Here is a 21,121-nt window from a genome sequence, read left to right as displayed (position 1 = left end):
ACGAGTTTGTTGCTAAAAGAGTAGGCAATATCGTGTTCACGGCACGCTGTGTTCAATGGATTACGCCTCTATCACTTCTGGCCAATCGTTTCTTCAGCCGAGTTTTTGGACCGCAAAACTGATAGCCGAGAATATGTAATTCGAAAGAAAGCGCGTTTATCGCTCGATTCAGCAGACCTTCGACGCAGCTTTTGCTCGACACTGACATTCGCCGCAATCTTTAATTCTCGGTGCGGGATCGTCTATGTGCGTCCTCTGCCACGGCTGATTGTGATGCTCGTCGCAGCGACGATACGTTCCGACCTCCAGGTCCGCTCTTATATGCCTGGGGAGCTTGTCGCACACCTGGTCGATGTAGTTGTCGTATATGTGTAACAGTACGACTTTTAGTATATATTCCAACTGCTCAGAGCTTAGATTTAAAATATCACAGGGATGTGACAGTGTGAAAAACATTTTTGCTACTGAGCAACTTGCGGTTCCGCGTGCCTATAAATAAGCGTTCGACGTGTCACGCGAGTTTAGTGTGAATCATGAAATTTGTGCGACAGTCGCCTACGATACGCGTCACAAACTGTGACGAAAAATTGCAAACAATGGGGGACAGCGCGCCATTGCGGAAATACGGTGAAATGTTGCCAAGTACCATCCTTGTGCGGCAAGACTAATGTTCGTATAAGCCTGCTCGAGAGTCCGCACGGTGTACGTTTTAAAAATGTTTATATTTATTCCAAATTGCAACCAAAATATCAATATCTCAAAAATCTATTGACATCGATAGATAAAATCAAATAATTTACATTCTCAAATAATAGCGATGTTGTTCCGCCGAGCGATGCGCGTCCAAATTCGATCTTTGTTTTCGACGACGTTGCATGCGATAAGCAGGATGCGGTCAGAGAATACTTTTCGATGGGTCGTCATTTGAATGTTGACTGCTTCTATCTGTGTCAAACGTATGCGAGGATACCGAAACATTTAATACGCGATAATGCTAATCTCCTAATCCTGTTTAAACAGGCTGGTATTAACCTGAAACATATTTACAACGATCACGTGAACAACGACATGTTGTACGACGAATTTTGCGCATTATGTCGTGCTTGTTGGCAGCGCAAGTACGGATGTCAGGTGATAGACAAGGATAGTTCGCTCATTAATGGACGATACAGAAAAAGATTTAACGAGTTTGCGGTACCGCGAAACGATTAGTTGTTCTCGATACCTTGAACAGAGACGTTCATCATTGCGAGAAACTCGCGAAAGAGATTAAAAAAACAAGCAAAGCAATCCGCAAGAAACATTGCGCTCTGAAAACTGGTCGAATCGAGGAAGAGATTGCGATGGAGAGACGTTTAAACCTATCGTCGAATCTCTGAAACAGATTGTCGAGGAATCTCAGCTGATTAAAAGAGAAGAAGAAATTAAGAAAAAAAATAATTAAAAAAAGACTGAGCAACAACTGAGCAATAAATCACTGTTCGAAACGTCCGCCAGAGAAGTTGTACAAACGCGAAAAGGTCACAAAGCGTTGGCCAACTTGGACCATTGGTACAAAAGTATATAGGCCAGCTCTTTGGTGACAGTGATGTCACTGCTATTGATAAAATGTACGGCGTCTATTTTGATAAGGATGGCGTAAAACTTGGTGATAAAAGATTCGACATCGGCAGAGACGATTCCATATTCATTGACAATGTGCGATACGCCGGTACGCCTGGATTGTACGAATTGATTTTCAAGAAACTCCCCGATGAAATCGTATACACCAAAGATGACAAACAGCAGTATAAAAATATATTGTTGGCAACGAATGCTTATAGGCGTTCCATAGCCGACAATCCAATCAGAGGAAACAGAGGATACAAGTACAGATACATTATTGGTTCGCTCGTATCTACGCATAAACGTGGCAAAGGCATGATACCATCTGCCATAAAATTGACCAATAACAAGATTGATTACGTGCACTGGGACGATCCCAACAAGCTGGTGGATTGACTCCGATTGCTTGAGGCTTCATATAGAGCCGACAACGATACTCACGGCAACGAGATGTTGTCCATCATCGAGGAACTTTGCGAAGCCGGTATAATTATAAATTAATTGCATATTTGCCAAAATGAGTCAGACGGGAGGCTGACTTTGTTCAAAAAGGACATTGCGATAAAAATGAGTGGCAATGAATGTCGAAAAGACGGGTACAAACATCAAACGAATGACTTTGAACGGTTCTTAAGTAAACAACAAACGGTTTAAGAACGATTGACGGATAACTATCACGCGGCTCAGGATCGTTATGAAAAATCTCAAGATCGAGTATTAGATGGTTATCGAACGGTTGTAAATTAGGTGAAGAATGAGTATGAAAAATTTTCTAATCGACAGAAACCGGAAGATAAAAAATGGTTACTTAAGGATGATAAAAAATTAACAAAGCTGATATACATTACATCGCGAGTTTACAAAAACATGAGTTCATCAAAGAAAATTAGCTCTGAGAGACAACGTCTCGTCGAGGAATTACACGCACCAGCAAGACGACATTTTTCAAGAAGACATGTTATAATCAAAGGTTTCGACGATATATGGCAAGCTGATATCGTTAAAATGCGTCCATATTCAAATGTCAACAAAGGCCATCATTATATACTAACGGTCATTGACGCGTTGAGCAAATTTGCATGGGCAGTAGCAATGAAGAGCAAGAGCGGAAAAGAGACGGCTGACATCATCGCCGAGATAATTAAAAAAAGTGGAAGATGTCTACGCAACTTGCAACCGGATATGGGCAAGGAGTTTTACAACGTTGATGTGCAGAAACTTTTGAAAAAGCACAACATTAATCATTATTCCACGTATTCGGTGATGAAAGCATTGATAAAGCGTTTTAATAGAACTTTGAAACAGAAAATTTGGAAAATATTTACGTTGCAAAGATCTTACAAGTGGGTCGACAAGCTACCGTGTTTGGTTTTAGATTACAACCGCGCGTTGCAGTATACGATAAGCATGCGACCCGTGGATGTAACGTCAGAATTGGCTAAAAAGCTCCTCGACATGGTGTATAGCCACGTTAAGATTGCTGCGCCTGCGAAATTCAAGGTTGGAGTTAAGCTACGCGTGAGCAAACAGAAGACAATTTTTGAAAAAAACTATACTTCAAATTGAACAACCAAGGTGTTTACGATCGCAAAGTACAGCATACAAATCCCGTCACGTATTTATTGGAAGATTATCGCGGGAAAAGTGTCGCGGGTGCATTTTATGAACATGAATTAAATCAAGCAAAATATCCTAATATTTATTTAGTTCAGAAAATTTTAAAGAAGAAAGGAAACAAAGTTTACGTGAAATGGCTGGAATTCGATGCATTGCATAATTTGTGTATAAATAAAAATGATGTTATTTGATTTTGTAAGAAATATATACGATCGTATATTATAATCGTATATTATAAACAATAAATACATGAAAAATATATGATTATACTTTTTATTCTCTTTTTGTCCTCGTTTAATACAATTATTACACATGAATCAGAAGATATCACATACATACAACGTGAGGCATACATACATTCAATATAAATAAACGTATTAAAATAAGTTTAATGAAAAGAATATAATAAATACTACTTCTAAATATATATAAATATATATACAGGGTAATTCAAAATAACCTATTGGTCCCAAAGCTGGCATATTCGTAATCAAATTCTGAGACGATTTTTCCTTTTACAAAAATTAGTCCGGTGCTTAGTTTTCAAGTTACAATAAGAATTAGTTAGCGTATGACTGGTCAGGTACAAGTGGTAGACAGGGGTGGCGCGACTCATTGTTACACGCGGGTGTTTCCGTGGGGCACCTTCTGCGCTCAAATGACTGACAAAAGTACACGGACAGCACATTCCTATTTAAACTTTTTCTCTCTCTCTCTCTCCCTTTTTTCTCTCTCTCTTTGTCACTTTAATTATGCTACATTTAACTTGTCAAATTTCGATCTTTGTCATCCGGCCGTCAAATATCGGGATGACCGTGAAATCTTCAAGTAAGTTTACATTATTATAATAAATGTACGTCCGCGAATAATAAAATTTAATGCAAATTAGATTACTTAAATGTGCACTTGCAAGTTAAAAGTAGCACTTTTAGAACGCACAAAACGGAAAAAAAGGAGCGTGAGAGGGGGGGGGGGGGCTTTGAACAAGTTTAAGCATGTTTACTTATGTACACGGCGATCAGTTTATTGTTTCCACGATGCGACAGTTCAATTTAAATTTGTCCTTTCTATCTCTCGAAGTTGTTTCATATTTCACCACATTTACACTATTTACTCTGTACTTGATTGATAAACGCGGAACTACGCGACGAATCGATCGATTGATTTTATTAATTACTATTAATCATTACTCTAATCACTACAATCATTCGATGCGTTAAAATTACTCGAAGAAACACGTATTTACGTTACGATCACACAACACGTGTTTACTCGACGATATCAAGCAGTCGACTGGATGTTATTGGTTATGTTGTTATAAGAGTGTCGAACAATTGGTTAAAGCCATAAGTCAAAACGCGGCAATTCAAAATGAAAATATTGATTAATACAATTTACATCGATACAATTTATTAGAAAAATGTGGCAAATGCATGTTTATTATCACTTGTTAAAAATTGTATGATCCATAAGTGACTTTATTAGGATAATTATTTAGAATATTTATTATAAAAAAAACTTCAAGGATATAATTCTTGAAATCTCCTTGCAGCAATGGATAATCTGCCCTTTTCAGAGCAACCAAATATTTTATTTCGAAGAATATTTTCACAGTTTTTGCAAATATTCAAAAAAAATAGAAAAAAAAATATTTAGAAGAAATTGAGTTTGATAAAATTATGTCTTGAATATTTAAAATAAATAATAATTATCTTGATAAAGTCACTATCACACAACTTTTAACAAATAATGATAAACATGCATTTGCCACATTTTTCTAATAAATTGTATCGATGTAAATTGTATTAATCAATATTTTCATTTTGAATTGCCGCGTTTTGACTTATGGCTTTAACCAATTGTTCGACACTCTTATAACAACATAACTAATAACATCCAGTCGACTGCTTGATATCGTCGAGTAAACACGTGTTGTGTGATCGTAACGTAAATACGTGTTTCTTCGAGTAATTTTAACGCATCGAATGATTGTAGTGATTAGAGTAGTGATTAATAGTAATTAATAAAATCAATCGATCGATTCGTCGCGTAGTTCCGCGTTTATCAATCAAGTACAGAGTAAATAGTGTAAATGTGGTGAAATATGAAACAACTTTGAGGGGTAGATCTGGATAAAAGACAAATTTAAATTGAACTGTCGCATCGTGGAAACAATAAGCTGATCGCCGTGTGCGTAAGTAAACGTGCTCTAACTTGTTCAAAGGCCCCCTCCCCCTCTCTCGCTCCTTTTTTTCCGTTTTGTGCGTTTTAAAAGTGCTACTTTTAACTTGCAAGTGCACATTTAAGTAATCTAATTTCCATTAAATTTTATTATTTGCAGACGTACATTTTTATAATAATGTAAACTTACTTGAAGATTTCACGGTCATCCCGATATTTGACGGCCGGATGACAGAGATCGAAATTTGACAAGTTAAATGTAGCATAATTAAAGTGACAGAGAGAGAGAGAGAGAGAGAGAGAGAGAGAGAGAGAAAGGGAAAGAGAAAGAGACTGACTGACTGATTTAGCGTTTATTATTATTCTAGGGCGTAGCCCTCTAAGAATAAAATACAAGAAAATAATTTCAAGATAGAGTATAATGTGAGTAACAAAAATAAACAAAACGAAAAGAAAAAAAAAACAATAAAAGTACAGATACAAATAAACTTAAAATAAACAAAATTTAAAGTAAAAATATAAAAGAAAGAGAGAGAGAGAAAGAAAGAGAGAGAGAGAGAGAGAAAAAGTTTAAATAGGAATGTGCTGTGCATGTATTTTTGTCAGTCATTTGAGCGCAGGAGGTGCCCCACGGAAACACCCGCGTGTAACAGTCAGTCGCGTTGCCCCTGTCTACCACTTGTACCTGAGCCGTCATACGCTACCTAATTCTTACTGTAATTTGAAAACTAAGCTCCGGACTAATTTTTGTAAAAGGAAAAATTGTCTCAGAATTTGATTACGAATATGCCAGCTTCAGGATCAATAGGTTCAAACGGTAAGAGCGCGCGGCGAGGGGAAGGACAGCTTTGCACCGCCGCAGCGCCGTTCCCTCATGTCTCTGCACCGCGCCCAGACACGCGTAAAAGTAAAATAATAAAAGATAAACAAAAAGTTAAATAATGTTACTTCGCAAATGTAGCATCACACCTCTTCCTCTAAAGTACAAGAACACAGTAAATATTATCCTTTTCAACAACAGTTCTAATTAATACTATTTGACTCTCACCATTATGTGTAATTTCAAAAACAAAATTTTAACTATTTTTGTTTCTTTACACTTTTCATATTAAACACTGTAAGATACTTGAATATATAACATTATGCTAATTATAATTTATCACAGTAAAAAAAACAGCGCCGCGGCTGTGCGAAGCTGTCCTTCCCCTCGCCGCGCGCTCTTACCGTCTAGGCTACTGTTGGGCCGTGGTGGGCGATCCTACGGCTTAAGCAAGCGACTGCTTGTCTCTGCGCGCGCTCTTATTTGGCTGAATATAATATTTTATTACTCGAAAATTATTGCAAGTATCGCAAAATGGTATTAGACTTTTTGGTTTGTCTCGATTGCTTCTACCTCATGTCACAAGTTTCATAGTACGGTTTGGGACACCCTATATATAAAAAATAAAAAATTGTACATTATATGAAACAAAACATACTTATAATATATGTACAAGCATACATGAGATGTAAAACATTCTTATATAATATGAAAAAGAAAAACATACATATGAAATTATTAAAGAACTAATTATATATATATATATATACAGGGTGTTTCAGACCACCCGTACACCCCTTTTCTCTTCGCAGGATTAGGACCAATCGAAAATATGTTCAGACGAAAGTTGTAGGGTTTCAAAAGATCTATTCAATGATCTTATCAGTTTGACCTTGGATGGCGTCGCCAAGGTCAGATCGAAATCACATTAAGTTTTTTAAATGGAACACCCTATTTTTGATTCCAGAATCTAATAGCTGGTGTCAAGACCTTTCCAAAACACTATAAGAATATTTATTTTCGTTGACTACTTTCCGAGTTGTGCGGCTTGAAAGTTACACTACCGCCAGCATTAGCATTACTCAAGATGTACCATGTGGTGGTTACTTAGTCGGATTTAATCTTGTGTGTGGGTGTGTGCATACGTGCATGCGTATGTGTATGGGGGAGGAAAAGGGGAGTCAAAGTTTTATGTACTCTGCTTTTGTTTATTAACTGGATTGATTATGTTTGATGATCAATCATGTCCAGATTGACTGTATGCATTTTCCCGTGCTTAGCATTATCCAGAACGTGGACGTGACGAGAATTTCATCCCATTGGGGTGCTTGATTCACGTGAGTCCCCTTGCCTCTCACGTTTGGGGTGCTTGATTCACGTGAGTCCCCTTGCCTCTCACGTTTGGGGTGCTTGATTCACGTGAGTCCCCTTGCCTCTCACGTTCGGGAATGAATGAGTGTATGTTTTGTTAAGCGACTAAATGTTCAAAGTGAGCACCATTCTCTGCAATGCAAGCATCAACTCTATTTTGAAAATCATTGGTTGCTCGAAGAATTTCCTCGGCACGTAAGGATCGAATTGCTTCACTTATTCTACGAATCATATTATCCCTCGTAGTCGGACGTTCATGATAGACCAAGTTTTTTATCTTTCCCCAGAAATAATAATCAAGGACGGTGAGATCTGGTGATCGGGGTGGATAATTGATTGGACCGTATTTGCCTATCCACTTGTCGGGGAACATAGTATTTAATGCCGCACGAGCAACTCTCGATGTATGAGACGGACATGCATCTTGTTGGAACCACATGTTCAGGCGCAATTGCAGAGGAATATTTTCTAGTAAGACAGGAAGATCTGTCATTATCAAGGCGGAATATCTATCACCGTTTAGATTTTCGTCAAAGAAAACATGACCTATGATTTGACTTCCAATAATTCCACACCAAACATTGACTTTCCAAATGGTTTGATGATCTACTTCTCTCAACCAGTGAGGATTATTTTGTGCCCAATAACGAGAGTTCCAAGTATTAACAGATCCATCACTTTTAAGTGTACATTCGTCAGAAAATAAAATTTTCAAGTGGAAATCAAGTGGTTGCTGTCTTATAAAGTTGCAAAATACAAGTCTCTGTCTAATATCGTTATAATTCAACGCTTGATGAACAGACATTCTGTAAGGGTGAAATTTGTTATTTTTTAGAATGCGCCAAACACTGATTTTACTAACACCAGAATCTTGTTCTCGTCGTCTTAAAGAATCATAAGGGTTCAATTCTGTCGATGCAAGAATTTCCACTGTTCTTTCATCCATAATCGGACGACGAATTTGTGTACCTTTGTTATGTTGAGGCTGAACGACACCTTTAATTTTGATTCGTTTAGCCAAACATGAAAAAACATTTCGCGAGTGAGGAGTCCGATCAGGATAACGTTCCCGCCACAATCTTTCCGCTGCAATGAATGTACCTCGACACTCACCTAAAATTAGCAGCATATCATATGCTTCTTCATTGGAATAGGACATGGCTAAATAAACCTAGACTAATAAAGAGGGTCGGATTTTTGTTGCGCGATTGATACTGATATGACGGTTATTGAAGACGTAGGTGACAAGTTTGAGAGAGTTATTGTCACTCGTGTTGAGTTGAGTCACAATAGCGTTGTGGTGAATACATCTCTACTACATCCTATGCAAATAACAATATGTATAAAATCACGAGTTAGACATCGTTACGCAGAAAGCCGCGCTCGTTATTGCTCGTGTGCTACCGTTAAAGTAATAATGTAATTACATAATATTATGACATACATATGTATGTGACTATCTACGGTCGCGACAGCTAACTTTCACGATTTTTCATGATTTGTTTTTGTTGGCCCGGCTCGCGTGTTTACTTTCTTTGTGTCGGCTGCACGGCTTTCTGCGTAACGCGTGATTTTATATTGTTATTTACATGGTGTTGGCGGTAGTGTAACTTTCAAGCCGCACAACTCGGAAAGTAGTCAACGAAAATAAACTTTCTTGTAGTGTTTTGGAAATGTCTTGACACCAGCTATTAGATTCTGGAATCAAAAATAGGGTGTTCCATTTAAAAAACTTAATGTGATTTCGATCTGACCTTGGCGACGCCATCCAAGGTCAAACTGATAAGATCATTGAATAGATCTTTTGAAACCCTACAACTTTCGTCTGAACATATTTTTGATTGGTCCTAATCCTGCGAAGAGAAAAGGGGTGTACGGGTGGTCTGAAACACCCTGTATATATACATATATATATTGTGACGTGGCAGTTTCATCTGCCTCGCCACTTTGTCCTCCGCCTAAGCGTAGCGCGAGGAGGCGCGTACGACCGGGCCGGGCACTCAGCGAGAGAGCGAAATCTCCGGCGGGACTGCGTCGCGTCTTATTTTATTTACTCATTCGCGGCTTATTTCATGTAACCGCGGGCACCTCGACAAACGTCGCCTAAGGACCAGCAGCGGCGATTTTCTCAAGTTGCGCGCGACCTGGTGTCATGCTTGTGATTGCGCCTTTTTCGGCATCTGTTTTCCTTTCATAATCTCTTTCTCCCTTCCTAAAAATTTTTTCACAGGCATCCTATGTTATTTTTCGATGCTCCGGTATTTACATTTAGAATTAAACTAAAAACACACGTTTAATTTTAAATTGAAATCAAATATAACGTGAAATTAATTTAACAAACTTAAAAATTAATTTTCAAGATCACTCCCACTGTTCCATTCATTGCACTCCTGCGCATACGCTTCCTCTCTCTCCAAATTAAGTTAATATTCGAAGAACCGGTAAGAATTTATTTCTTTCATTTCTCTAATCGAAAATTTTTCTTAATCAACAAAAAATGGCAATTCTTCATAAAGCAACATGGGCAAGAAGACCCATTGCGGTAAAACAGGAGGCCGAAGCCGCGTCCTGCGTGCACTACATCAAGAATCAAAAATAGTCCGCGAGTTTGATCCGACGGAGTTTTGGTCCGAATCACTTCCTGACCTTCCGTTATTGGAGGAATCGCCGAAGCCGGAGCCTCTCATCAGAAGAGGAGGAGCACTCCTCCTCTTCCTCCTTTACTTCCCAAACGGGACGTTAAAAAAGAGATTTAAGAATTTCGAAGAAGGGCGGCCAACCTCATTATCAATTATATCCCCGAGAGGAAACCCACTCGGCCGACAAACCCGGCTGTTTACATAAAAAGTTATAAAAAAACTTTAAAAATATTATCAAGCGTTAGAATTAAATTCTGGATACAAAAAAAACTCCTGTGGGTTCACTATAATCGATCTTAATTAAAAATCTTAAATATAAAATTTTTGTAAATATAAAATCATTATACTCAACTTTTGTAAATAATCAATTCTTTCACTTCTTTCCATTTTCAATAAATTATAAATCCATTTTTCTTATAATGATGCTCTCATAAATCATTTTAACCTTATCCCACGCCACCGTTCCTAGTCATGCTTCCTAATAACCATAATAATTCAAAAACATAGAAATAAATAATTCATTAAAATTGTCCGGGATTAAAGCTTGGACTGGTGACAGCAGCCCATTCAATAATCAAAGAAAATCTAATAATAACAAACTAATCAAATCACCTCCCCCTTTTCAAAAAACGTCCGACCCACGCCCCGGACGCAATATAAATTACTAACAGCGCGGTGGGATACGAAATAATTAATACAATATAATACAAAAATTACTTGCAAGAATAACATAGATTGATAATAATATAGTGTCGATGCATACGATAAATTCCATAAATTAGACAAACTGCAATATATAAATTTTATTAAATAATAAGATATACATTAAGATTAAGATTACTTCTATTACGATATTACATAAAAATTAAAAGAGATGCAACTAATTATGATTAAAAAACTATAACGACTCTTTTACTGCTAATTAATACACACCACATGATGATAATATACACGCTGAGTGTATTCAATCTGACGGTGTATGTAGAATTCTGAAGCAGCAAATTGAGCCAATATATTCTGAAAAGTGAAAATTTTCTTTTTTTTTAATAAGGAATAAAATATGCATACCAATAAATAAATATTAAAAATCACTATTTACCTCTCCTCTCTCCCTTCAACAAATATCCTTCCTCCTAAAAAGCGTGCCTAAAATAAAAACAAGTATTCAATTTATTATTTCCGCTTAATAAAATTCCAAAATGAGTTCTACCGTAAACGAAGGGGATTACAGTGATCCCCTTGAATTAAAACAAAAATTAAAAGAAATTAGAAAAAGGGAAAAATAGCTTACGCGAAAAACAGAAAACATAGAAAATATGATGAAAATATTTACTGCAGCTTTTGCTAATCAAAGACCTCCTTCCGATGCATCTCCAGGACCGTTCGATGTTCCCCCTCCATTTTTTCAATCCCAAGAGAACTCTTGTCCTACTGCTTCAACAGCGGGACCAAGCGCATATACTTTTCCTTCCGTTGCACCATATTCAAAATCTTATATTAGAGACGCGCTTGAACTTGTACCTAAGTACGACGGTCACAATATCCCCGTTTGGCAATTTGCACGAGCCTGCAAAAGAGCAAAAGAAACAGTTCCTCTTTTTGATGAAGCGCATCTCGTGCGATCATTAAGAAATAAATTAACGGCTCATGCTTACTTAGCCGTAGAGAACAAAGTTTACACTACTGTTGATAAATTTTTAGACACTTTAAAGCGCACATTTGGTTCCAGCAGAACTGCAAATGATTACCGTGGTCAATTAAGTATAATTCATAAAAAACCCGCGGAACACATTCTAGATTATATCGGACGTATTAAAGATATGCGGACCGCGATAATCAAAGGAGATCAAACTACTTTTGATTGTCAACTAACAGAGCTAGAAATTGCCTCTGTCGATGCTCTTGCCCTTGAATCGTTTTACGAAGGATTGCCAAGAGAATATCGCGTAGAACTCAAAGGCAGCAGGAGGTTATAATAATTTCGTGGATGCTTGTGCAAAGGTAATTACCATAAGTAAATGATTGGAGAGAGAGGAAGCTAGGAATAGGCAAGCGCAAAATTCGCGTACTACTCTTATAACTAATCAAACACACATATTAAATAAAAATTCTATTTATTCTCAAAATAGTTCTAATACACAAGGTAGCACCGAACAAAAAGTTTGCGGATATTATAAACGCTTCGGGCACCTAATTCACGAATGTCGAACAAGACAATATTACATTAATAAAAATACCAGTAATAATAATTACAGTCAAAATAACAATAATAAAACGGCACCCCAAGCCGGCACTTCGGTAAACGAAGTACAGGCCTCGGCCATCGAGACGTCCCGAGGCCGAGAAAACCCAAGTCCTATACTCGCGGTGGAAGGCCACCCACCTACGTTATCAAAAATAACAACGAAGACATTCCCTCCATAGAGCTCGAGTCTCCTACATTTAACGGACCAATTGCTTTCTTAGTAGATACCGGAGCACATCCTAATATAATAAAGAGAAGATGCGTTTACAGCGATGCATTAGTCAATATAGACAAAATATTACAATTAATCGGTATTGGTGAAAATGTCATTAATACCTTAGGTTCAATCAAAGCTAATATTTTACAAATTCTAATAAAATTTCACTTAGTTCTTGACAATTTTCCTATAACTCAACAAGACATTTTAGGTAGCTTATTCTTTCAAGAGCACCATGCCTGTATCAATTACGCACAAAAAATGTCACATGGGGTAACTATTACTTCCCATTTAAAAAACACGATACAGTCAAGATACCTCCACGTACTAACACTGGATTTGTAATCCTAGTATCAAATCCAGAAATCAAAACGGGTATATTCCTTGACTCCAATTTTGTGATGGAGTATACGCCGGAGATTCACTCGTCACCTGTATAAATAATAAAGCACGTATTAGAATAATAAATACACTCGACCACGAAGTCGAAGTTTTTATACCTACCTTACGACTCAAGGAAGTCATATAGCAAATAATCCATTTAATTCTCCAGAGCCGGAAAGTGCTTTACAATTCGAAGTAGATTTTTCTGAAAATAAAATTTCTAATTATGCCTCATTAAATTCTCCCACTACTATTTCAGAAACTTCTATTGATAAAACAATTATAACTCGTATTACAACCAATGATACTAATGATAGCGATCCTAAGCATAATAATAATTCTAATACTAATAATGAATGAGTTTTCTCTCACTACACACTCTAAAGCATTTTTCGTATGCTTCTCAATTACTAATAATTCTAATCTCCATGCAAAAAGCATGCGAGCCCATCCGACGGGCCCCTTTCAACAAGAAGAAAGCGCGACTGCCCTCATGGGATCCTTACACAATTCTAGCCTAAGCGGCAATCTCACAATTACTCCTATGCTGGCATCACAGAATGCTCCAGCTCTCTGCCATATGCACTCACAAAAGATAAAGCGATTTATTCAACACAAAATCATTCAATCTCAGCTATAAATACTAAAGAAATTGCTATCATTAAAAATAAAAAGAATAAATTCAAAACTATTACCATTGCCGGAAATTATGAGGTAAAGCCTAATAAAAAAACCGAGAACCTTGAAATAAATAATTTTGAAATAAATTCAGATAGAATATCAATTATTTTACAATCATTAAGATTAGAACATTTAACTTCTCTTGAGAAAGAAAACATTATCACCTTAGTAAAAAATAATTCTGATAGATTTTATATACCAAATGATTATCTTAATAAAACTCACGTTGTATCTCATAAGATATTCACAACAGACGACATACCGATACATACGAAACAATATCGATTTCCCCCAATACACAAGGAGGAAATAAATCGTCAAGTAAGTCAACTTGTTTCACAAGATATCATTATTCTTTCTAATTCTCCATATAACTCGCCAATTTGGATAGTGCCAAAGAAACCCGATTCCATGGGGAACAAGCAATGGCGAATGGTCATTGACTATAGACAATTGAATGAAAAAACAATCGGAGATGCATATCCACTACCAAATATATGTGATATCATGGATCAATTAGGCGGTTCTAAATATATGTTTATACTCGACTTAATTAGAGGATTCCATCAAATACCAATGGACCCAGCCGATGCTCATAAGATAGCCTTTTCTACATCACATGGACATTATGAATTTACTAGAATGCCTTTTGGTTTAAAAAACGCTCCAGCCACCTTTCAAAGATTGATGGATGAAGTATTAACTGGCTTACAAGGGGTCGAGTTATTTGTATATATGGATGATCTTGTAGTATACGCGAGCTCATTAGAAAAACACAATATAAAGATGAATAAACTAATGGAACGGTTACGGTCAGCTAATTTGATGCTTCAGCCGGATAAGTGCGAATTCCTTCGCCATGTAGCTTATTTAGGGCATATTATCGGGAAAAACGGAGTAAGACCTGATCCACAAAAAGTCTCCGCTGTAAAAAATTTTCCAATACCGAAAAATATTAAAAACGTTCGACAATTTCTTGGATTAGCTGGATATTATCGTATCTTTATTTCAGACTTTTCAAAAATTGCAAATCCACTATCAAATTTATTAAAAAAGGATGTACTTTTCGTATGGAATAATAATACACAAGAAGCATTTGATACTTTACGCGAATTATTATGTAAAGAACCGATTCTTCAATATCCAGATTTTAATCGTACTTTTATATTAACAACAGATGCATCAAACTTTGCAATTGGCGGTGTATTAAGCCAGGGAGAAATAGGATATGATCTTCCAATCGCCTATGCCTCCAGAGTATTAAATTCAGCTGGAAAAAATTACTCTACAATAGAGAAAGAGCTTTTGGCTATAACATATTGCACTAATCATTTTCGTCCATATCTCTATGGTAGAAAGTTTACCTTAGTAACAGATTATCAACCGTTAACTTGGTTATATCGTGTTAAAGATCCTACATCAAGACTCGCACGTTAGCGTTTAAAATTAGAGGATATGACTACGATATTGTTTATAAAAAGGAATGCAAAATAATAACGCGGATGCGTTATTATTTTGCAGAAATAACGTTATTCCTAAACCGATATTTTATTCAGTAATGTCTATACAAAAGAAACCCCGGTTTGAATCTCAAACTCATGAAATTTGACATGCTCTTAGTACTCTATTTTCAAACGACGCTGAATCTGAAGATGAACTTTCACACAAAGAGCCTGCTCAATGGCCAGAAAAAGGAATAAAGAGAAAATGGAGTTGCCTTCCAGATTCTGAAAAATTAAGTGCACCATCTTTATCGCAATATAATTTATGATCACAAAAATCTCTTGAAACAATAGAAATAGTAGAACTTTCAGAAGAAGAAATTGAACAAAATTTTCTAGAATCTTCAGAGCTTAAACAAGCACTATCACAAATAATCTATTCATTTGAACCTATAGATGCAATAACTCCGGATGAAATAATCCACTCAGAGTTACCTATCATTCCACAATCATCTTTGTGTATTCCGTCACAAACATCTACACCTGAACCGCTGACATCAGAATTTTTATCGCAATATAAATTAAGACCGCGAAAACAAACGGAAATAATTGAAATTCTTGACGAAGAGTACGAAGACATGCAAAATTTAAATTTCGAAGACACGCCTCAACTACCAATATTACCAGAGCCTCCACCCTCTGATTCTGAATCATTAGATTCCGAACCCGATATCGATCCCAAACCATCTCTCAATATTAATGTATTATGTAAAATTCAGAAAAACCCACTGTCATTACTTAGCAGGAACGATCACCTTGTCGCATTAACTACAGCGGACATGCAACCTTTTGACAACGGACCCGTCGAGCTTTATAACGCTGAAAAATTACCACCTTTTGATCAATTAATGCTTGGAAGAGCACGCGTCGACTTTTCAAGTCATAATAATAAACATATAATTATTCTACCTGTGAAGGAACGAAAACATATTTATATGGATATAAAAATATTAAAGGATTGTTTTAGCTCTCTCTTAGATGTAATTACGGAATTAAATTTACCTTCAATTAGCCTACGGAAAACAGAAACATTAGATTCAACACCTTGGGAAATTATACTAGAAACGTTAGTAAATGCAATAGCGGAACAACCAATTACCATTAACATTTGTCACGGTTTAATTACTCCTCCAATGGAAGAAAGACTTAATATAATTCGCGAACATCATGAATCAGCAATTGGTGGACATAAGGGAATTACAAAAACGTATCGACTAATTAAAAAACGCTATTATTGGCCCAATAGGAAAATTCAAACACAAAATTTTATTAAACAATGTAACACTTGTCAAACGCAAAAACTTGTTAGACGAAAGACTAAACAACCAATGATACTTACTGATACACCTGGTCGAGTTTTTGATAAAGTTGCTCTTGACATAGTAGGGCCACTCAAAACTGCAAATGTGGGAAATACTTATATCCTCACGATGCAGGATTTACTAACGAAATATTCTATATACGCCTTCTTATCAAGTATTAGCGCTGAATCTACGGCGACTACTTTTGTTAATTACTTTATTTGCCGATTCGATTGTCCACGTAGCATTCTTACTGATCAAGGTAGAAATTTTATGAGTCAAGTTATGAAAAACATTACAAAAAAATTCGAATTCAACACTTCCGTACTACCGCTTATTATCTTCAGTCAAATGGATCACTCGAAAGATCACATATGGTTCTAACGGAATATTTAAGATGTTTCGTGCAAAAAGAAGAAGAGTGGGATATACATATTGAAAGAGCCAGCTTCTTATATAATACTTCAATGCATGAAGGCACTGGATATACCCCACATGAATTAATTTTTGATACACCAGCACGAATTCCTTCCAGTTTTAATACAGAACCTGATCCTGAAACATACTCTCATCATCTCACTAATTTATTTAACGAAATTAAAAGATTACAACAAAAAGCAAAAAGTAATTTAGAAAAAGCTAAATAAAAACCTAAACAAAATTATGATAGACGCGTAAATCCTGTAACATTTCATACTGGTGATAACGTTTCCTTGATCAATGATCTTAAGACAGGCAAATTCTCTACCAAATATCTTGGGCCTTACCAAATACTTGAGGTGATGAATAACGGCAATGTAACTCTTGAAATAAGAGGCACTACCCGAGTAGTGCACTCTAACAAATTCAAAAAAGCCTACATTAGAGAATTAGAATGAATTATCTTTCTTTGTTACAGATGATTTTAATTTATTTAATAGCGATCATCTTAATCTGCCCAACTGATGCACTCATGGGATATGATTGTAATGGGCCTTACCCAAATGGCACACTCATCTCATTACTCGAGATGGAAGAATGTATAACGCCCAAAGAGAGGATCATGCTACATGGAGCGCAGATTGAACTTATTCAAATTCCTAAATACGCTAAAGTCAGCGTTCTTTCCTGTCGAGTCGAATTTGAACAAACTATCCATGATAACAGAAAATTAGAATCTAACTATCCTATTAAAACACGCCGATCTTATTTTCAAGTCAAATTAAGTGAATGCGTACACATGCATAATTATGGAGAATTTAAACTTCATAACATAACTTTCAAAAATTTAAAAATAGATCTTACCAATAGTAAATTGCTACCCATTAGCAATATTAGTGACCCATGGTCACAGATACCTGAAAAAAATACAAACATCACTATTATTTGCATATAACTTTTAAGCAATTCTATATAAAAGTTAATACATTGAAAGACAAAATAATCTTACCTAGTGGCACTTGTAGATACACAGAATTGCATTGCATCGATGAAGATGGTTATTATAATTATTGGTCACCACTTTTTTATAAAAGATGTCACACTGCAACACATGCCGTAAAATATCGTGGCATAGCAAATAAAATTGAGTCACTTAAACATCCCACGGCTTATTCACCTATTGAAAATAATAACTCTATCATATTCATTAGTGCACGATGCATGTTATGCAACTCTGTTACAAACAGAGCATCTTTATTTAATTGTTAAAAAACTAAAAACCGATGAAAATTATTTGAAGAAATTATCTCCTCTGAACCAATTAAATACAATAATAAATTCTACATCTCCACGATTTTTCACCACTAATTATATTAAAATTAGTATTAAGGCAATATATTCGGAATTATTATTGAATAAATGTGTAAACAAAAGACCCGAATTACAAGCTGCCATACAAACTGCACACATGGATGCAGACCAATTTGCCTACACTCTCACCGGTGCACCAGGATATTCTGCTCACATCCAAGGAGAAGCTGCTGAAATCTATCAATGTACTCCAGTGCCAGTACAACAAAGGGCCACTGAGAATTGCTTTCTGGAACTACCACTCCTAGTTGGCAATGAACCTATGTACCTGACACCTAAAACTCGCACAATCTCTGCAACTGGTACTGAGATTGCGTGCGGTCCAAAAACAGCTGCTATATTCAAGCTCAAAAATGTCTGGGCGCAATACCAACCTCGTCCAGATAGTATAGCCACACCACTAATACTGGACACTAGTAAGCATCAATGGGGAAGATCCACCCATGCAATTGCTTCAGGTACTGCTGCGGGCAAAAATTTCGCGCAGCAATATTATTCTCTTCGGAGAATCATAGCTCCCATTCTAAAGGGGCTTGCTCTAATCATTGGAGCAATGGCTTGCCTCATCATATGGCAATGCATTAAGTCAAAAGACTCAAAATCGTCAAAAACATCATCAACTTCTAATATCGAAGTTGAAAATCTAAGCCAACCATTTAGTTCGGCACATCAATATACCCGAACTTGTAATTGCATACAATGTGGTAGACCAAAAGCTCAGCAAATCACTATCAGAGCTAGGTAAGCCTCTCTTTGTACGAAGAAATAACAACAGCTTCTGAGTCATTGGACCAACTAGATCGAAGAATTGATGACTGCCTTAAAAGAAGAAAATCATCCCCCCGCTAAGGAACAACAATGAAGTCTCATGTGCAGTTTGCAAGAACTACAGCTCACTCCAAATAAAATAATAAAATTTAATTTTGTAAAATAATTGCGAATATTGAGAAAAAGAAAAATATATAAAATAAAATAAATAATAATATTAATATGTAATCTCTTAAAAACTTAATTAATACTTAAATCAATGTTGAAATACAATCAAAATAATAGTTTTACTTTTCATAATTTTCATAATCGTGATAAAAAAAAATCTTTTTCTCTATTGCCTCATAATAATTAATAATTATGCTATAGAACATCCCACTACTATGATTGTAATTTATAATTTAGCTCTGAAATCACACCGATAACTATTGCGCCTTCTTTTCTTTTTTTTATAGTAAATTTTAACAAGTAGTAATTATGTAATTATCTTAAACCTCGATCCCATCGCAATGATTGTCGCTGTCAATTTGCAAAACCTGCCACACTATTAAAATCACATGTATATTTAAGCGTATATAGGGATAAATCCCACAGATATATGCATAGATATACATACCATCCTACAGCTTCAATTGTCTCAATTCAACCGCCTTATTATTTCATGTCTTTCAACGTATTAATACATATATATGTGTAGATGTATATATGTGTAGATGTATATATGTGTGTATATATATAAGTATATTCATATATGTATAACAATACAATATACTGTAACGATGCACACCCCGAAAATGTTATGCATCGTCCCCGGCCACCGACAGCCGGAGAAAGAGAGCCGCCGGGCTATAACCGGGGGTGCCTCGGGCACCCAAATGTAAAAGTTAATAGAGACTACGCGCAATAAGACCGTGTCGGTCCATCGCGCGCGTCAAGTCGGCGCGCACGCGCACACGAAGGAGCGCGCGTTCGTCCCACTCCGGAGACCCCGCCGTCAAGCGCCGAAAATGACGGAGGCAAACGGAGTCGCCGGGTATATATAGGGCCGCGTGCTCCGATAGAGGCACCTGTTTCCCGTCAGCCAGCATCACCCGCTGATCCGCTGCGCCTGACAATCCTGGGAATAAAAGTGGTCGAAGATTGCTTGGCCACGGCGGAGGTACTCCGCAAATTTCCGCACCGCTCCTCATCCTCCGCATCCTCTCGAGCCCGAGCGTCCAACTCTCGTCAAGGTCCTTGGCGAGGGGAGGACTCCCGACCAGCTCTCGAGCCGCGGTTACATCCGCTCCTCCACGAAACGCAACCCAACGGAATCGCCGACACGGGGTTTCGGCCGAGGTACTCGGTGCGTTTCGTGGCATCCCAGCCGCCATCGTCATCGGCCCGCACGCGACCGCGATCGCCCTACCGATTCGCGCATCGCCACATCGCGTCGCGAAGCTCCGCCCTGCGCGCATCGCTACACCGCGGGAAAGCCGCGCCCGCATCCGAGTACGCTCGCGTCCCGTCGCCTGGCGACACCTCGCGAAGCATCTGTACATACCGAACTGTAGATAACCGCGTTCACCAAGATCTGTCCGTCCGCGCGCCGTTCCGAATTCGTGTATTTTGTCCGTCCGCGCGCATCGAACGTCTGTACTCGCTCGAATTTAAGTGAATAAAACTTATGTGAGGAAACGAACCAAATCTGAATCTTCGTGATTGAGCTTGTCTTGCCCAAAGACTAGTTTAGTTGGAGAAGCTAGATTAGATGAATGAAAGGTATTATTGATTGTGTATTGAATCACGTGTAATTTATCAGACCAATCGTTTTGATCCTCTGTTATTTTTGCAAGAGATGACTTAAGAAAACGATTCACTCGTTCAACGAGCCCGTTAGCCCAAGGCGCAGCAACTGCGACTTGTCTATGCTTGATATTTTTATCTTGCATAAATTGAGAAAATTTATAAGACGAGAAAGCGGTTCCTCGATCGGAAACGATTTCCGCAGGATTTCCGA

The 21,121-nt window shown here is 37.2% G+C and overlaps 2 protein-coding genes across 2 annotated transcripts in view; both read left to right on the top strand.

The window, feature by feature from the left end:
- Positions 1-21,121, top strand: part of LOC105207326 (E3 ubiquitin-protein ligase HUWE1) — a 336,590-nt gene that overhangs the window by 169,652 nt on the left and 145,817 nt on the right. The window lies entirely within an intron of this gene.
- Positions 2,473-3,171, top strand: LOC105198970. Its single transcript, XM_011165842.1, has one exon. It carries the CDS (start codon positions 2,473-2,475, stop codon positions 3,169-3,171), a length of 699 nt encoding a protein of 232 aa, XP_011164144.1.

This window comes from Solenopsis invicta, chromosome 1 (genome assembly GCF_016802725.1).
Source record: "Solenopsis invicta isolate M01_SB chromosome 1, UNIL_Sinv_3.0, whole genome shotgun sequence".
NCBI classification, from domain to species: Eukaryota; Metazoa; Arthropoda; class Insecta; order Hymenoptera; family Formicidae; genus Solenopsis; species Solenopsis invicta.
This window is presented reverse-complemented; position numbering and strand designations above follow the sequence as displayed.